This window comes from Cimex lectularius, unplaced genomic scaffold (assembly GCF_000648675.2).
Source record: "Cimex lectularius strain Harlan isolate CLEC.00 unplaced genomic scaffold, Clec_2.1 scaffold26, whole genome shotgun sequence".
NCBI classification, from domain to species: Eukaryota; Metazoa; Arthropoda; class Insecta; order Hemiptera; family Cimicidae; genus Cimex; species Cimex lectularius.
Genome location: NW_019392721.1, coordinates 155,665 through 175,812, shown reverse-complemented (window position 1 = coordinate 175,812; position 20,148 = coordinate 155,665). Strand labels below are relative to the sequence as shown.

Here is a 20,148-nt window from a genome sequence, read left to right as displayed (position 1 = left end):
TTCTAATGGTACACTATACATGGTAGTGCACGATTTGAGATTCTCCTCACTAAGCAAGTTTCACCACCCGAGTCGAGATACAAAAATTGGTTTGTTCAGATGACATCAACCACCATGTTCTTCACATTCTAGTGATTTAGTGGTTTTACCATCGAGCAGTTCATCATCACATATGGAACTTTCAACTTGTTCTCCAATGCCTTTTTAAAATGTGTTGTGTTTAGTGACCGTTACTTGATGATTGTTTGGAGGTCGTGAGATGCGGTTTTTAAAAGTTGATCCATTCTTGTGGAAATAAACAACTTCTTCAACTTCCATTGTAAAATTGTTCTTGTCCAAGCACTCCATGTGTCACAAGTGCCTGTTTATGCTTGATTCAACGCCCCATGTGCATGGGAGGTGAATCAGAGCCAATGAAGCAGTTGGCCTTGGTCAAGGTTCAGATTTCTGGCGGTAACATCAAAAGGATTGACACTGACTGCGACCACACGGTGGAATCCCTTGATTTGACGAGGATGGCCAATGTGTTGGTGACCAACATTTGACCCAATATATTCGTTGGGAGAGATTTGCTTGGTGTGTACATGCCTTAATGAAACATACTTACTAAAATAAAATAATACATATATAATTAAAAAGAAAATTATTTATTACAAAAAAGTTAAAATTAAAACAACAAATGTACATATACCAATTATATACAGATTTATTATAAACTAAAAATGTACTACTTATCATACAATATTATTTAAATTAATATTGATCTCCGTAATAATTTCCTGAGTTTCTTGGAGGGACTTGATTAAAATTTTGTGTAGGATAATTTTGGTTGCCTGTTGTATACTGGTGTTGTGCATTAGAAAATCTCCCCCTCCCTCTATTATCTATGTCATCGTATTGCCAGTTTTGTCGGTAATTGTAAGCATCCATATATCGATCGTCGGGTTTGATTGCCGATCCTCTTGATGTAAATCTAGTATAGTCTTCCCTTTTGCTACATGGCTGTTGGTCATCATTACAATTAAAATTATCCGAAAACATGTCAAGACCCACCGTTGATGTTTGCATGTTGGAATTAATGATTTCTGGAGAGAAAAGTGATCCTTTATTTTCACGAGTGTCCTTAGTGAAATGAATATCAGTGTACTCACTGGCCACTAGATTATGGTCAGATGTTTGAGACACTCGTGGTTGTGGCTGTGGCTGTTCTGGTGTGGTTACTCTATCATGCATTTTTAAACCAAATGGATAATTACCGTCTTCATGTGTACTGATATTCTTTTTGAACTCTGCTTCCTTAAAATTTAGTTTTTCTGAGGCTGCTTTATACACATCTTCAAAACTATAATCATCATCATCGTCGTCATCATCACTTGGAATGTTTTTTGAATTAATTTCTTTTAAATTTAATTCTTCATCATGAGATGGATTCGAGTTTCCTATCCTGGATGAAAATGGAGATAGGCGACTTAATTTTGCTGGAGGTTCATCTCTCTCGTGCTCGTCAATGGTTTTAATTTCACCTTTCTTGGTCAAACCAATTGAGACATATTTTCTCAAACCTTCTACTCTACTGGGTTGAGTCGATTCTAGATCTTTTAGCATGGCGATTAATTCCTGCTGCTCTTCCCTACAGAGGTTGCTGAAGTTGATCAATTTTTCTTTTAATTTTTCATCCGATTCATAACCACCCTGAACATTTGACAATACATCTTTGTTATTGACGAGTGGTGTTTTACCAGATGTCATCGCTGGTATTTCTATAGGTGGTACTGTGTTAATAGGGGTCCCGGATGTTTGTGCTGTCCCTGTTGAAACATTAGCGTTCTTTTGTACTGTGGATATCATATTTCCTAAAATCTCATTTATGTGAGACGTAGCAGTTGAATTTTTCATATTTAACTGAGAGAAAAAATCTGCAGTTGAAGTATCCTGGCTTACAATTGCATTTGATGCCCTGGCAATGCCCACTACTGCATTGATCAAATCTTCTAATTCTTCCTGGCTTAGATCAGTTTTACCTTGTGCCACCAAAGCACCAGCTATCTGTTGAGCCACGGCTATTTTGTCTACCATTCCTATGCCTGGCACTTGAACCGGTTCAGATATAGGTTGAGCAGGGGGTACAATATCTCTTTGAACCAGTGTGGGAAGCGGGTTTTGAAGATTTTGTGGTGGGAGTCTAGGCTTGGGTGAATGTGTACGGAGCATGTTATCAATCGCACCAATAACAGAATAACACGAATTTACTAATCCTCTTTCGACAATCCCAGCTAAAAGTTGTCCCCTTATTTTCTCTTTTACCGTATCAAAGAATATATGAATGTCTTGATCGTCTAGTAGTGTCATGGACTCATTCGGCTTTGTTCTTTCAAGCGACAGAGCTCTGGCAAGCAAGTCAAGGGCCTTCGGTCCAAGCGAACCGAGTTGGTTTTCAAGAACAGCGAGAGTCCTTAAACAATGAACTACAGGTGGAGAAATGGTGAAATGGGTAGACCTATTCGGAATGACTTTTTTCTTTGACAATTTATCATAATATGGATTTTCACTTTCATCCCATGAAGATGAATATTTATCTAAACACTTTTCAGGTGGTGCGGAAATCTCACTGCCAGTGAGCGCCTTCCAAGTATTTCTTATATCATCAACAGTCACATCTCTAGATTCTTCTGGCGTTGGAGGTGAAATATCTTGTAAATCGCTGCTAGGTCCTCGCATATTTTTAATCCCCATTTCTTTTGTTAAATCTTCTTTTTTCTTATTGAATTCATCGTCGTTAATTTCTTTCATCCTTTTACCCCAGAAAACTATCCACTCAGGCTTGAAATCATACGTTGAAGGGTCTTTGCCAGACTGTTGAATCTCTTTGTATCTTCTGTTCCAAAAATTTTTCCACTCTTCTGAATATGAAGGATGCTTTTCTGGCCGATCTTCGTAATATTTCAGTTTTTCATCATATTCCATTTCAAGCTTTTTGAGTTCGGCTCTGTAGGTGATCATTTTTTTCTGTTCTTCTGACTCCCTATTCATCCCTGTTTCTATTGTTTTACTTCTCCTCCTATCTGGCGATCTTTCTCGTCGCCTAGGTGAAAATCTTCTCCTGCAAACAAGGAAAACAAATATTTAATACAAAGTAATACTAACGCATTTGTACCAAGCATGTAGTTAAGTATTTAATGTAAAATTTCGATTACCCGCTCACCTTTCATAAGATCTTTCTGGAGTGTAATCTCTTCGTTTTTCTCTTTCCTCACTATATCTGCAATGACAAAAATTGATATAATTATATTGCGGCAATATTGTTTAATTCTGAATGATCTTATGTTATTAACCTTCTCCTCGAATGACTCCTTCTGTATCCTCTATCTCTATATCTTTCTCTAGAGCGGGATCTACTTCTTCTTGATCTAACATAATTACTGTAACTAGGTGATCGTCGCCTAGATCTATACTCAGGAGATCTATTTCTTCTATATCGATTATACGGACTCTTGCCTTTCCTTTTGCTATTGTCTCTTCCTAATGAATCATTATCAGAAACAGATGATATTGAAGATAATGATTTCACTTCAATGCACTCCTCATCTATTTAAAAATACTCGTTAATTAAAAAAAACACTATATATATAAAAAAACAATTACCTTCTACAAAAATTACATCATCGTCATCGTTTTCTTCATCGTCTTTATTTGATTCTTTCTTTTGCTCTGCTTGTTTCTGTTGATCTGTTAGTTTATTGTTTCTGCCTAAGGATTTTGCCGGCTTTCCGATTTGAAAAGCTAATTTTTTTTCTGATTTTTGTGGTCCTTTGTTTGTAGTTTTACACGAATTATTTTGCTTGTTGGGCGATGAATTGGGTTGATTTTGTGGAGAGTTGTTAAGTGAAGGTGCAGAGAGATTCTTTTGAACATTCACCAAAGGAGGAGGAACAATTTTAGGTGGATTGATAAGCGGAGGAGGAACTTTCTGGTGTGGGTTTTTAAGAGGAGGTAAGCTCTCGAGTGGTTTAAGAGGAGGAAATCCTTTTGAAAATTGTGGATATTTGGGACCACTAAACATGAAAAATCAATGTATTATTAAAAATTTAATTTCATAAGTAAATATTCTCTAATTAAACTAACCCGTATTTGGAAGTTAATATAGGTACATCAGCAACTTTTTTTACTTGGGACTGTAACCGCTGTTCTGTAAAGAAATTAATACATAAGTATTCTACAATAGGTATATTATCAATGTTAATCAGGCTTATTTGTCGTGCCCACCCATCTACAGTAAGTCCTTGATTAACATTGTGGTTAGAGGAAATGATGAATGATGGAGCGCAGTGTTCAATTCTTTTTTAAAAAAGATAGTTCCTACTCACAGTTGAAGGGCCCGAAATTGGTATCGTTGGAAAACAACTTACTATGAGCAGGAACTATTTTTAAAAAAGGATTGTGGTTAGGGACCTGGAAACAGCGACATTAAGTAAAATAATGTTAAAAGAACATTATCTGAATATATATATGAAGAAAACTAACAGAATCGACCGCTATGACAGGACTATTTACACTTAAGTAATTATAGAAATAAAATCAAGGTTTCCGAGAATCACGCTAACAAGAAACACAGTCAACCGTCATAACAGTATATTCGAGTGACTCAATGACACAATAAAACCGAGGACATACTGTACTCCATTTCAGCCCAAAATATTAAAATGATGTAATATCCTTATCAAGGCAATACATTCACATACTTTGGCCCAAAAGTAGGTCAAGTAAGTATGGTCTGTACTGACATTAGAAATGACATCCCTGCCCTGAGTGGTCTGTCTGATCCAAGAAGCTTGTTGCATATATGAGTAAGCTTTCTTTTATGTTCAGGCAGCAGCACTCCCAGCTGTCAGTGAACAGTTTATCCTAGTTTATTTTTAAACTTATGATTTTTCCTTCTTGAAGGAAGGAATAATAGGTCATCTCAAAAAAACTACAACCAGTGTTTATCCACAATGTTTCAGATTTATTTTAATCCTTCCTCAGGTGAGTTAACGAAATGGTTAAAACAGTGGTCGTCAGTCATTAATATTTTGTAACAGTTTATTTTAAAAATGAGCCAGTGTGGTACATATTTAATCTTTCAGACTCCGAACAAACGTTTTAATATTTTAAACCTGACTCTGAAATATTAAAACGTTTGTTCAGAGTCTGAAAGACTTAAATATGTACCACTGGCTCTTTTTTAAACTAAACTGTCATAAAATATTAATGACTGATGGCCACTGTTTTAACCATTGCGTTAACTCGCCTGAGGAAGGATTAAAATAAATCCGAAACATTGTGGATAAAACCTTGTAAGTTTTTTGAGATGACCTATTATCCCACTTTCAAGAAGGAAAAATCGTAAGTTAAACTGTTGAGGTCGAAATATAAGAAAATGTCGTTTATTTTTAAAACTGTCATCTCTAGGGACTAGATTTATATGTATTAATATTCTATTTTCTGCACCATGTATACTGTTTTTGAAACTTTTATTTTATGTTTTATGCTATTTAGAAGCAAATATATCCTATTTAATTTTACACATTTGTAAATATTTGGAGGATTTTACATTTAATTACATATTTTACCTTAATTTGTATATTTTGGTCCATATTTAATCAAATAAACAACTAAATTATTGTAATAAAAAAGTGTTTGAGAGAATTTAAAATGTCAAGATGTAAACAAAAAATTTGAGAACAGCCTGACCCCCTCATGTGTAGATGAGAATATGTATGTACTTCCATTGGATTGGTGCAAAATTAATGCAAGTTTTCAAAATTTGTTTTATTTTAGGAGGTGGCTATCATGTAAACAATGCTATATCCTCAAAATCTAATTTATGGATTTTAATAAATACTTTTAATTGTTATATTTTATACAAAAAATTTTATTTTATGTTGAATTTTATACGAGTAGGAACCTGCAAAATTAAATGAAGCCCAAAAAAAATTGATGCTTTGAAATTTGCACATCTCTTCTGTTGCGCCACCAAAAAGATCGAATCATTACGTGCGATGAAAAAGGGATTCTGTACGATAATAAGAGGCTTACAGGTCAGTGGTTGGACAAAGAAAGCTCCGAAACACTTTCTGGAACCAAATGTGCACCCAACAAAGGTTATGGTGACTTTGCTGCTCACTACAATTTCCTGAATTATGGTGGAACTATCACAGCAGAGAAATATTGCTAAGAAATTGACAAAACGCACGGGAAACTACGTCTTTGTCCAGCATTGGTAATCTGTAAAGGGCCAATTGTTCTTCCCAATAACGCCAGGCCACATGTCGCAATGCCAACCATACGGAAACTAGGACGTAGGATATGAAACCTTATCGCACCCTCCAAATTTACTCGTCCTCGCACCTACAGATTTCCACTTTTTTAGGCTTTTGATTACATCTTGAAGGATAATTTTTTTTTTTTTTAGAGAATGCAGTGTAGCCAAAAACTCCTTCTTAGGCTTATCAGTGGAATAAAAGCCATAAATTATTACATGTTGGCAAAGATGTATAGATTGTTAAAGATATTTCAAATAAATTTTCTTTATTTTATAAAAATTAAAAATAGTTTTGACTGCCTTTTCAAAACCTGCATTATTTTTGCACCAGCCCAAATTAGGAATTAAATTTTCCTGGAAGCTCGCAACTTGTCACCTGTGCTTTCATTGCAATAATCATAATCCCATTCCATTATTCCATTTTGAGACTGGAGACATTGCATCGCTCTTTTATGAACAAGATACATTTACATATAAAATACCAAAAGTTAAATCAAAGATCAATATAATTTTACTTTCAAAAATTAAAAATTTATTACCATTTCAATAAATAATTTTGAAAAAAAAAATTAAATTTTTAAAACACATTTTTCAAAAATGCATTTTTATTTTATAGAATTTTTTTAGCATTAAAGATTCATTTTTATTTTAAAAAAATTGAAGTTATTAAAAAAATGAAAATTAAAGGTTTATTTTCTATTGTATTAGGTTATTTTCTTTTTATACATTATAAAATTCTTTTAAAAAATGCACAACTAAATATTTTATGATTTTTTAATTGTATACTTGTTAAAAAATAATTCTATACATGTGTACACATTTTATTTCACATATAAATCTTGCACCTAGTTATGTCCAATCAAATTTAGCTTATAAACTCTATCACTTTTTCCAGTTATGCCAATTAGTAAATTATTAGTTTTATTACCTTCTTCTGCAGCGTACTGCTTAATTTTGTTTATATCCACTAGATGAAGAAAAGCTGTAGATGGCGTCTCCCTACAAAGTGATCATAATATTATTTCAACTTTACAAAAAGATCTACTTTTTACTACCTGAAATGTTCTTTTTCATCAATTTCACGTAGTATTTCGTATTTTTTGGCAGAAAAAGTCTCTGCTATAGCAGAAGTAGGTTTCAACCTACCATAATTTTTCTCAATTTCTTCAGCGACTTTATTTATCGCGACATAAATTCCTTTACGGATTTCTGGTGTCCTTTGAAGCATATTTAAAGCGTTACCTGCACTTCTAAAGAAACAGCTCTAAAACAATTTTTTAATTAAGAATTCAAAATAATAAATAATACAAACGGTGATTCGATCTACATACAATATATTTGAGATAATGATTCTGGCTAGTCAGGTGCAACATGACGCTCCTTGGATCACCGCGCTTTTCACAGAGAAGGCAAGCATATCTTGGCTCCCCTTCGCCTGTTGAGCTTACCTGAGAATTTATTTAAATTATGTAATGCTATTAAAGGCCCTACTCACATAGGGGTGACTTGTTTAAACCTGAAAGTCTCTGAGTGACTGAGATACCCGGCAACCAAGAGACCATGTGTCATCAGCAGTGTCCCTCGGACAGGGATACTTTAATAGTGGCAATTCAAGTCACCTCCACATGTTTAAAGGTGACGACATGTTTGTCTCTAATCTTCCAGTCTCTTAGTTGCTTTCATACCACTGGCAAGCACAATGAATGAATAAAGCTGGGAACTGTCGGGTAGCATTGAGTACAGTCGAAGACGAAAGAACCGGACCCTCATATTTTTATTCAAACTACATGTATTATTGCCGTTATATTAATTACAACATACTTATTTTAATATAACCCAATTTGACCGAGATCAAAAATTCATGTTTTTATTTTAAAAAAATTAATTTTAATGGTTTGGTAGAAAATTGATTAAAACACCGGAATACCATTTTTTGATATAATGAATTTAACTAACAATTTATTACACAGTTTTGCTCATAAAATTTAACTAACAATTTATTTCATGGTTTTCCTCACACAATTACACCATTTTCGTCGAGTAGCATCAGAACAGGACACCCATATTTTTTGTAGTTTATTTCAAACTATGTATATGTAATTTTGTCGTTATACAATATTCTTATTTTAATATAAACCAAATTAAACAAGATCAAAAATTCATGAGTTTTTATAAAAATTATTTAATTATGATGGTTAGCCAGAAAATTTATCAAAACACCGGAATAAGTTTATTTAAAACAATTAAATTTAACTAACCATTTATTACATGGTTGTGCTCATAAAATTTAACGAACAATCTATTACATGGTTTTGCTCAAAATAATGCATTAAGAACGAAAGAGGCTTTGTGATTGTGATACTGATTTGTGATACACGCTATGGACTGTACGTGGCGTGCGCTTGATGTCGGATAGATGTGCACACCTTACCAAAACGTGGCAAGGCGTCGGGTAGCATTGAGTGTAACGGCTTTAGCATTCTATTTAAATTCACTAATTTCGTGGTCCGCTTGACCAATTCATATATTACAATTAATTACGGTTTTTAGTTGAGATAAAAAAGTCAATGGCAAAAACCCCACCTTTTGAATTTTCCCTCCTTTTTGCCATTTTTGAAATTTCATGTAATCTACTTGATTCTCGGCGACAAATGAAATGGCCATGGAGAGCATGATATTTGAAAAATGGCAAAAAGGAGGGAAAATTCAAAAGGTGTGGTTGAGATGGGAAGTTGGTGTCCGAGTGGATCGAGGTCACGACAGCTCGTGGTAGAGCAGCGGCGTATCAAGCCGAAGATCGTGGGTTCGAATCCCGCTCGTCCCATTGACTTTTTATCTCAACTAAAAACCTTAATTAATTGTAATATATTAATTGGTCAAGTGGACCACAAAATTAGTGAATTTAATGATTTAAAATGAAGTATACTTCACTAATGCCCCCGTGGCCATTTCATTTGTCGCCGAGAATCCAATCCGATTACACGACATTTGAAAAATGGCAAAAAGGAGGAAAAGTTCAAAAGGTGCGGTTCAGATGGGAAGTTAGTGTCCGAGTGGATCGAAGTCACGATAGCTCAAGTGGTAGAGCAGTGGCATATCAAGCCGAAGACCGTGGGTTCGAATCCCGCTCGTGCCATTGACTTTTTATCTCAACTAAAAACCTTAATTAATTCTAATATATTAATAGGTCAAGTGGACCACGAAATTAGTGAATTTAATGATTTAAAATGAAGTATACTTCACTAAAGCTCTCCGTGGCCATTTCATTTGTCGTCGAGAATCCAATCCGATTACACGACATTTGAAAAATGGCAAAATGGAGGGAAAATTCAAAAGGTGCGGTTCAGATGGGAAGTTGGTGTCTAAGTGGATCGAGGTCACGATAGCTCAAGTGGTAGAGCAGCGGTGTATCAAGCCGAAGATCGTGGGTTCGAATCTCGCTTGTGCCATTGACTTTTTTATTTCAACTAAAAACCTTAATTAATTGTAATTCAATTTAAAGTTTGTGACAGAAGTGGTGAAATTTCCCGTATTATACAGCTACAAGTTGAAATTTTTTTGCAGTTCTTTTATAACAACGGATAACCTACAAATTATAACAATTTTTAATGTAAGGATGTACCCACAACTTTTCTTGATCTGTAACTGCAATAATAATAATACTGCATTTACAATGTTAACATCACTAGACAATTTGTATATGGGAGTGAGGACACAATGAACCACACTTCGCCAAAAATATAAAACATTGATTTCTTATCTAAACCACAATCTACTTGGGAATATGGGTTACTAGAGTCCTGACTGTATGAAGGGGATGGGCTTCTCAAATTGTCCAGATGCCTGATCTCCTGGTTGCCAAGTAGCTGGAGATGGATGTGTGAATCCCCATGTGCATAGGGCTAAAGTCATAAAGTTATAATAAAACTACACTTACAAGCTCTACTATGTATTCAAGCCCTATTAATGGTGCAGCTTTGAAAGAGTCGAGTGTTTTTTGAATTTGACAAACACCTTCAACAATATCTTCCATTCCAGGAGGAACTGGCTCTCCTGGTAATATATCAGTCGCTACATCTGACCAAGAGGGATCTTTATCTGAAAAATTCATACATTAAAATAAAATATTACATATTAATCCATTAGTTTTCATTCTAAAAACCACTTGTTTTTGTTATTGCATAAATCTATTTTAATTATTTATTTGCAGGGTTAAAAACAACTATTTTAAATGTACTCCTGTGGTTTTAACCATATAATTACATATTAATAAAAATGTACTTTACCATTTGTATTTTCCTCTATGGTGGGTGAACCTAAAACGGTGTTTTACAGTTAGAGGGTTTGTTAACTCCGAATATGTACATTTATAAATTATATTAACCATTGGGCTTACTGCTAAATTTCTTAAAGTTGTTAGCAGGATGTTTAGGCACACGAAGATTGCTTTTGTGTATCGGGTGGCTAAGATGATTGAGCAAAGCTCTTTCGGATGAAATTGTTTTCCCACAAACATGGCAATGCCATCTGGGAACACACCCAATAGGGATGAGTTCGGTAATAACGTAACCGTATCTCTCATCGTCCAACTTAACTGTCTCTTGGAGAGCTTTTTTCACCTTGGAACTCCCCTAAAAACCAAAAATGGAAATTAATAACAATAATAATGTGTTTATATAAAATAATTATAATATATATTTTTTAAACACTATTAGACATGAATATAAAGTCGATCTGCCAAAAAATGGAAATAATATTAAATTCATATTATTTTGGTTCGCGCAGAATTTATTTTTGTACGTAGGAGTATTTTGTATGAGTTCTGTTTTAGTTTATCTCGTTTTTATCAACAGAATCCTTGTGCAAGATCAAGATAGTATAAATTTTAAAAAATATGACTCATTCAAGTCCCTTTTATAAAGACTGAGATTTATCTTACCCTAGCGTAATTTACTTAGCAACAAATAAAAGCAAACATCACATGACAGTTTGTAAATGCTACAATTTTAATTTTTAACATTAAAGCATGAACTACAATTTTTAAAATTAGCTCTCATTCATTAAGACTATGTAATGTATACAAATATTTAAGAGAAACGAAATTACTTTTTTCTTTCACACAAAGATTTGTATCACAGTAATAGGTCTGACTCAGACCACAGTACACAATCCTTCAGATAAAAAATAGCTCGTGTCAATTTGCTTAAAACTATAAAATGTTAACATTGTGTTCACTAAAAAAATTATTTTTCACGCTTTGAAAATACTGTCGAATCATACAAAATTACCTACCTTGAATTGGTAGAACAAAAAGAATAAAAACACTAAAAAAAAAACATATTTCACCCTAAAACAAAGGATAAAGGAAAGCCACATTTCCTGATTATAGTCTGTTAATCATAGTATGTTGAAAAAGAATCGATAACATCATCAATAAAAACTGTCAGCTCTATTATTAATTTCTTCCTTTCATATTTTCATTTAAAACTAGACATAGCAATTGTGCTAATGAGTACACTGGAAAATGAATGGTTGATGTTATTAAATATATAGCTGGAGTTTACAAACTACACATATTTAGAAATCGATTTATTAATAAATTAAAAATTTCCGCCTCCGTGGATACAGTCTTCATACAAACATGGTTTACTTACCAGAATTACAGATATCGGCAATTCTGAACAATCTCTGTTTAATGAATGCAAAAATTAAGATCACAGAAGGAAGGAACAGGGAAATCCAACAAGTTTTCATGCTTTAATTTAAATTCTGTAGTTTATAGACTATATATATGTATAAAAAATTACAATAATTTGCATTTTTATAATGAACATGAATTATATATATTTTTTAAACTGAATAACTTAATTAAAGAGAATATAATGAAATTGTATACTTTCCTGAAATGATATCTACCTGAGAATGATGATCCATAATACTTTTTTTTTTCACTTTTGAAGAATTTCACTGGTTAACTGCGCACTATTTAACTTATAGTTTTATTGCGGCTTTTCCTTAAGCCAACTGTAAATATAATAAATTTTTGTAAATACTTAGAAACAAATGTAAGAATATTTTTTCACATAGATTTAACTTAAAAAATACAAATAAAACATATAAGATGAGGAGAAAATGAAAAATTAAATATTAGTCAGTACAACTTAAACCTAATAAACTTACCCATTCGGTTCTTCAGGACGCCGGAAGAAACAAAATTCTTCATTGGCACATTCAAATTAGAATACGATGCACTTGAATGGATACATATGTAATTTTTCTCCCACTACTTTTCAGTATAGTTTTAAAATTGAGTTTGCATTGAGGCTAATATTAACTTAAATTACACTTCTGGTGAAAATTTACAGCAAGGATGATTTCATTTACATGGTAAAATTCATGTTTATCGGCAATAAATAAAAATTTTCAATTCAACGGAGTGATCAAGCAATCACATTTTGAATTTGAAAAAGATAAAAAAAGCAATATCAAAACTTCTGCTAAAATAATTTCTTAAACTTATAGAAGGTAAAAATAAACTATCGGCTTTATTAGCAAGGACAAGTTTCTGTTTTAAGTTGGATGTACAAATAATAATAAAAAAACCAAAATTAAATTAATTACGAGAAAAAAAGAATAGATCCTTATGTAGGTAATAAATAGAAGGCAACTATTATGCTGATAGTGTAGGATATGATACTGTAGATTTTGCAAATGACCTGATAACAATCATATAAAAGAAATTCGGACTGTCAAACCAGATGGAAAACACCCTAAATATTGTAGAAATATTGTGTGAGAAAATGGGTTTAAACATAAACCCTAAGAAAACATACCTCATATCTTTCACAAGAAGAAGAATCTACATCTAAAAGCACCCTCCAAAACGATGAAGCTTTAACTTAATCCAAAGAAATAAAGTACCAAAAGCTCAAATGGTGAAAAAAATCTGCATAAAGGCAAAGGCTTTACTAAGCATTGGCCAGAGATTATGTAGAAAAACTGGGGAATAAACCCCAGGATGGCGTATTGGTTATAGACAACTGTCCTTGGGACAAATATGGAGCTCTAGTGTGATGTCTAAAAACACCAAACAAGGAGACACAGATGAAGCTACAAAGACTATCGTGTCTTAATAAAACAAGGGCAATGTACAGAAAATAATATAAAGGTGGGGTGATTATGTCGATTCCATTTTTGTAAAGGATGGTTCTTACTCATAGGTTTTGTTGTTTACGAGTTGAATAAGAACCATCCTTTACAAAAAGGTTAAAAAAAAATGCAATGTACCTGCCAGCAATGGAAACACTCAACCTTCCACCTTTACATTTATGTATAAAAGATTTCTTTCAAAATGGCAACAGACGCCTGAGGTACAAGGAAATAAAGTATAATCTAAGGAAAAGCCACTACAAAATTCTGGCTAGAATTAAATTAAGTGAGATGGCTGTAACTGTACATGACAAAATGATAGAAAAACTCAACTGTGACAGACCCTTTCAAGTAGTCATAGATAATAGGAACCTTTGGAAGAAAAGTAGCCCAAAGTCTCAGGAAGGTGGTACACACATGAATGGAACAGGGAGTAAGTAGGTTGAGGGGTAAAATATATTAATTAATATTAAATACTAAACTTTAGTAGCAAAGCACCTTTGACTAATCCCAACAATTAGCAATTTTCCAACTTAGGTCCAAGCAATACAACTCTGTGCACAGGACTTAATAAAAAAAATGAAAGGTGCACAGATTTACTATATACTCTCAGACAGCCAGGCAGCTTATAAAGGCACTAAATGGTATGCTTCCAGCTTCAAACTTGTCTAGGAGTACCAAAATGGCCTAACGGCTCTAGGAAAACACATCAAGGTAACTGTGTAATGTGTTCTGGGACATGAAGATAAGGAATTGAATAGGTACTGACCAACTAGTAAAAAAAGGGCAGCCATCTCACCCATAGAACCAGAACCACAACTAGGCGTACCGGTGAGTGTTCTTAAATTGAAATGGAGAAAGGAAGTCTGTCTCTCTCAAGCGTGCAACAGTGTGAATAGAAAGGAAGCTTTAGCAGATTTAAGGGTGCTTGGTGTACCATGTAAGTTAATTAGGCTAATCGGTATGATGTGGCATAACACGAGCTACCAAGTCAAAGTGCAAAATACACTGTCGGAGGATCTTAAAGAAGATGCGGGCCTGCAGCAAGGAGACCTTCCCTTGTCATCTTCAATCTTTGTTTGGAAAGAGCAATACGGGCCATTAGATCAAACCCAGGTGGCACTATTTATAACAGATTGCTGCTACACACGATGTGGACGATGTATTGATTATAGCAAGAACAAAGGCGGCTCTGGGAGGAGCACTTCAGGAACTGCAAGAATCACGGTCTGAAAATTAACGAGGGTAAAACTAAGTATTTGAACACCTCGAGAACCCATGGATGTGGAGAAGGACCAGTTTAATTTGGAAACCATAGTTGCCAATAAGTATAATTTTAAATATCTAGGGTCCTTAGCCACAAAGAATAATGATAAAGGCAGAAATAAAGGCGAGAATAGCGGCAGGAAGTAGATGCCTGTTTACAAAAGGCTCAGTAGTTCAAGCACCTATGTTGCAAGGCTAAGATTATAGCTTACAAAGCGATTATAAGGCCAATAGTTATGTACGCTATCGAAACATGGGTGTTGAATAAAGAAAGATTAAAGGTTCTTGGTGTATGGGAAAGAAAAGTGCTAAGAAAAATATTCGGCCCTAAGTGTGTAAATGGCGAATGGAAAGTAGGCAAGAACGACGAATTAAAGCAATTATTTGGCGAGCCGGATATAGTTGCCCAAATAAAGATGGGAAGATTGGGATGGTTGGGTCACGTGGAGAGGATGCCTCAAGATAGGCTTCCAAGGAAACTCCTCTATGGGAAATCAGGAGGCTCAAGAATATGAGGACACCCTTGGCATAGGTCGTTGGATGATGTAGAGAATCTATGACAGACGAGTGTAAGGTAGCACCTCAAGGCCAAAGATCAAAATGAATGGAGAAAACTTATTGAGGAGGTCCAGGTCCAGCTCTAAGGACTATTTTACCGATTAGTAAGTAAGTAAATGAGGGTATTTCAATTACGAGATTATATGGACCCTTGGAGTATGGTGTTGTTTCGTTTTTCTTTTTTGGGGGAAGCCCATTTGTAAATATGTCAGGTTCGAATGGAGGGCCGCTGGATTCGAACTTGGGACCAAGTCAAGAACCTAATCCATTCCGATGCCCCCCCTCCAGGAAAGGATTTTTAAGGATTCTCCTTCCCCAAAAAATTGTTATATTATATAAGAGATTTAATTCTTAATTTTGTATATCTGAAGCTAATTCAGTCAAAAGAACATTATCAATAATACCAAAGTAAAATATAACACCGCTACATGCCAAATTTTGGTAGTTTATTTCAATATGAATGGTTTTGTTGCTTGTAAAACAAAACTAATAACATACTCGCAAAATAATTAATAACTTTGCCTTACCTGCAAGTAGAATGGATGTTTTCAAAAGCACTTATCACTTTTTAAGTATGTTATAATTGTTGTAGGCTCTTATTCCTTGTTATTTAAGGATCACGAGAAAGAATATTTTTCAAATGGTGAACTAGATTGATTTTAAATATCAGGTTTCCTTTGAAAAAGGAAATAATTTGTTAATTGTAATAATGAAGGCTAAAGAATGTAATAAAGAATTATCAGAGCATGAACTCAATAAGATATATCGTAATTTATAATTCATGTATGAGACATAAAATATATTTGTAAAAATGTCATCAACCTTCAACAATAAATACTACAATTAGGAAGAATTTGAGTTCAGTTGGTGGTAAAACAGTACAAAATATTCTTTATTTGACCTAATTTTATTATTTATTTTCATTAAGTGTAAAGCAAATATCACAATTATGAAAACATTACAGAATATTAATACAAGAAAAATGATTTAATTTTTAAGTTGGTTTGCATAATGTTTTTAATCTATCGAAAATTGCAAAAATGGCATACTGAAGGCTAGCAATGATGAATACATGATTTTATGAGTCAAACATTTATTTCTCAATTTGACAAGAGACATTCAAACATTTTTATCTGAGCGTATTACAACTATGTGGTTATATGAACCTTAGGGCTGCTCATAAAATTAATTACATTGGCAGAATTCTGAATAATTGTAAAATTAAGCATATAATAATATAAGTGTTAAATTAATAATTTAAATTTAAATTAATAATAATGAAAAAATAATAATTTAAATTTTTTGAATTTATTTTTAATCTGTCAAAGAACAAAAGTTATAAAAAGATGCCAAATTTAACTACCGAAAGGAATTATTTCGTAATTCTTTTGATTTTTTTAAAAAGTATATGCTGTTTTAACAATTAAATTATAATACTCTATATTTTCTGTTAATTATTTAAAAGTTTATTTTCATACTTTGTTTTGATGACGTTTCCACTATTGTTAAAACTATTGGGAGGGCTTTTAAACAGTATGAAAAAATCAGTGGGTATTCAGGATGTTGCAACCAAGGCACATATCTGAGGATGATCATTATATTGTACATCCCACTTACTGCTTTTTACATATTCACTCCACCTCAATTTTTATATTAATTCGCCCAGTTACTGGGTTAGGACGATGGTTACACCAGGTTAAAACTTTCTTATGCTGGCTTACAATCGATAAGACCAGAATTTTAGACATTTCACAACTAGATCATTCGGTTAGAGCACGAGTGGGATAAAATCCTGTTTTCCAACCAGCGAAAGTTGAGAGAGAACTGGAGAATGATATCCTAGATATCACTACAAAATCATATAAACATAATTAATGTACAAACTTGGTTTTTCAAATTCAAACATTTTATTGTAATTGTGTAAGATTTTTCTATACTTAACAAGACTTTATGTTTGAAAATCACACTAATTTCAAAAATGCCTAAATTTTTAAATTTTTGAGAAAATAGGGAATTCCTAAAAACTTACCAAATCTGACTTGACTTACAATTTGTTTCCTTCTTTACTATTAAAATTATTGAAGAGAAGGTAACGACCACTTGAAGATTAATTTAATGTATTATCAAATGTATTTATCGAAGGCCCACAAGAAAAGTGACACAACTCAACAAAAGAAAATTCAACCGGAGAGACAAATGGAATTTTACTTTATTTGACTTATAAATACGTACGCGCCATTACTGTTGTTGGCAATAAAAACTGTCATGATACACCATGTCTTTCATTTGTCCAAGACTTAAGCGAAAATCCAGCTGTACTACCCTTACAAAACTACCACTTTTTGAGTTGTGACACTTTTCTTGTATACATTAGTTATCAGCAATTTAATTTAGTTTGTGTGCGCTAACGATAATGGTGGTCAATGAATGACTATAACGGTGTTAATTTCTGTGATAGTAACAGGCAATATACAAACCTAACAAATAAGCATAAATATCCATTACAAAAATCATATTTGTACAATGATTTAACAATTATTTTGCATAATGTGAAATTAATTATAGGCCCTGATGATACCTTTAAATAGGTTGAAAATGTGATAATAACAAATGAATTTGCTTTTTTCTTCAAGACTTTGACCCAGAGTGACTGAAAAATTGGTCAACACTTCTAACATTGAAAACTAAAATAATTCTAAAATTAGTACTACTTTGTTCTTAAGAGAAAATGCAGCATAAGAATTACAAATGATTAGTTAGATTCAGTAAAGGACTCTTCTTTTTTTTGCATAAAACATAATTGTTGTAATTCAGTATTTACAATAGTTCGATTTTCTATAACAATTTTGCCCTACAATGCAGAAGCTTCATTCATGCTTCCCAGATTCGTTAGTGAAATCTGAAGAGCCAGAACTATCAGCATTATAGGTCAGACTTTTCTCCTCATTACTTGTCATGAAACTGCGACGAGAAGATCCAATATCCATAATACTTTGCCCTAAATTAGTTGCCAAAGAGGTGGAATTAGAAAATTATTCATTACCATTATTGACGGCAGTTTCCTTCTTGTTGGTTGTCAATGAATTTAAAATCATTTTGTCCACATTACCTAACCGGAAACAGCACTATTATATAACACTTTTCGCAAATGGAGACAGTGCGTTCCCACCAATTCAAAAGTGACACGTGGTGCTGCCTAATTGGTAAGAATCCACTTACAATGGTGTCATTTTTTTAATATTATTTATTTTTTATGGTGTCTTTTATCATGTAGCATCATATACCCAAATACTTAAAAAAATTCAAGTTGTGTCTTTTCTTGTGGGTGTATATGATGTATTATTATCATTACCTCTAACATTACTGTTACATTACATTGCTTCAATTAAAAGCCTATGGTGTGACTCTGGAAGGTTGTCCCATTCTTCATCCATCACAGTTAAAGTTTAAAAACTCATAGGTTTTTGGAGCTTTGGCATACTTCCCAATTATATCCCACATAAGCCCCATGGCTTCAGGTGCTGACATGGGGCTTGCTAAGATAGGTAATTTTAATTTGCACTGTGTGAATCGTTCACAGGCAGAATGTAGTCTGGCATTGTCATTTATTAGCACACAATCTTTAACAATAAAAGGAGCAACAATGGCACTACTACAAATGGCTCAAGAATGCACTTGTACTGCTTGATGACTGCTATAAAGACTTGGTAAAAAGCCCCAATTTATAGCTCTCCATGCCAGATTTCTGGTAAACTGAAGCCTCACAATAATTCAATTAAGGTTTTTAGTTGAGACAAAAAAGTCAGTGTCACGAGCGGGATTCGAACCCACGACCTTCGGCTTGATACGTTGCTACTCTACCACTTGAGTTATCGTGGCTTCAATCCACTCGGGCACTAACTTCCAATCTCAACCCCACCTTTTTTATCTCAACTAAAAACCGTAATTAGTTGAATGATATTAATTGGTCAAGCGGACCATGAAAAATAGTGAATCCTCACAGTAATGTTCTCTGGTGAGAATATCAAATGTTGTATGGTGGAATGAGAAGCCGTATTCAGATAGTAAGTAGTCTTCTTACAATTCAGGCTGTAATTCAAACATTTCTGTTCGGTTAAAGCTAGCCCAGTGCTTCTGATCTAAAAAGATGTACAGATGATTACATCTGTCATTACTAGCTAAAATAGCCCTAGGACTACAGTTCACGTTCCTAATGACTATGAGGTACACTGAGGATGTGCTGACTGTTTATATTATTTACATTTATCAATATACTTTTAAAACCAATTTTGAGAACTGTGCTCAACTATTGTTTCATCACTTAATGAAGTGACAGTTTTATGAGCTACCTCAGCAGCTACCATTAATACCGAGCTAAAGTTTACACAAGAAGCATGCAAAAATTATGGGTTTTGAAGCCTGAAAGTTTAATAATTTACTGTGAACTGTTAAGTCAATTTTTCTTTATGAACTGACATGTTATCCTTTTGGTATTACGTGATGTAAGCATCTGAACCTCCTATGTGCATAGAAAGGTCAAGTGTTAAAATAATAGCAAATGAAAAACCACACAATTCTTGTGACTTTTTTCAAATGAAGGTTCTCACAGATTTGTCATTTTCAACGATCTTGATTCCGGGCATTAAATACTCATCGTCACACTGAATAAATTACAAGCACGTCTCTCGACATTCTTGTATGAGTGACTTGCCAATCCACTGCCTTATTATTTATTCAACCTGATGATGAGAGTGAAATGCTTTATTTATACATAATAATAATAAAGACACTTTATTTATTATAATCCAATAATGTATAATTAAATGACAGCTACTAAATAATGGCATGAAAAATTCTGTCAGCCGGAGGTGAAT

General features: G+C 33.5%; 1 protein-coding gene across 3 annotated transcripts in view; it reads right to left on the bottom strand.

Annotated features, from left to right (window-relative positions):
* Window positions 1-682: 682 nt before the first annotated feature.
* Window positions 683-20,148, bottom strand: part of LOC106669237 — a 28,618-nt gene continuing 9,152 nt past the window's right edge. For 2 of the 3 annotated variants that reach the window (XM_014398559.1, XM_024226671.1), the window contains 12 exons: window positions 12,218-12,325; window positions 10,686-10,932; window positions 10,588-10,617; window positions 10,239-10,399; window positions 7,633-7,749; window positions 7,357-7,565; window positions 7,230-7,300; window positions 4,123-4,186; window positions 3,643-4,052; window positions 3,333-3,585; window positions 3,203-3,259; window positions 683-3,100 (listed from right to left, as the gene is read on the bottom strand). In XM_014398559.1, coding sequence (XP_014254045.1) covers window positions 754-3,100; window positions 3,203-3,259; window positions 3,333-3,585; window positions 3,643-4,052; window positions 4,123-4,186; window positions 7,230-7,300; window positions 7,357-7,565; window positions 7,633-7,749; window positions 10,239-10,399; window positions 10,588-10,617; window positions 10,686-10,932; window positions 12,218-12,235 — 3,984 coding nt within the window. In that variant the 5' untranslated portion in view covers window positions 12,236-12,325 and the 3' untranslated portion in view covers window positions 683-753. The remainder of the gene's footprint in view (window positions 3,101-3,202; window positions 3,260-3,332; window positions 3,586-3,642; window positions 4,053-4,122; window positions 4,187-7,229; window positions 7,301-7,356; window positions 7,566-7,632; window positions 7,750-10,238; window positions 10,400-10,587; window positions 10,618-10,685; window positions 10,933-12,217; window positions 12,326-20,148) is intronic. The other variant, XM_014398561.1, reaches the window with a different exon arrangement.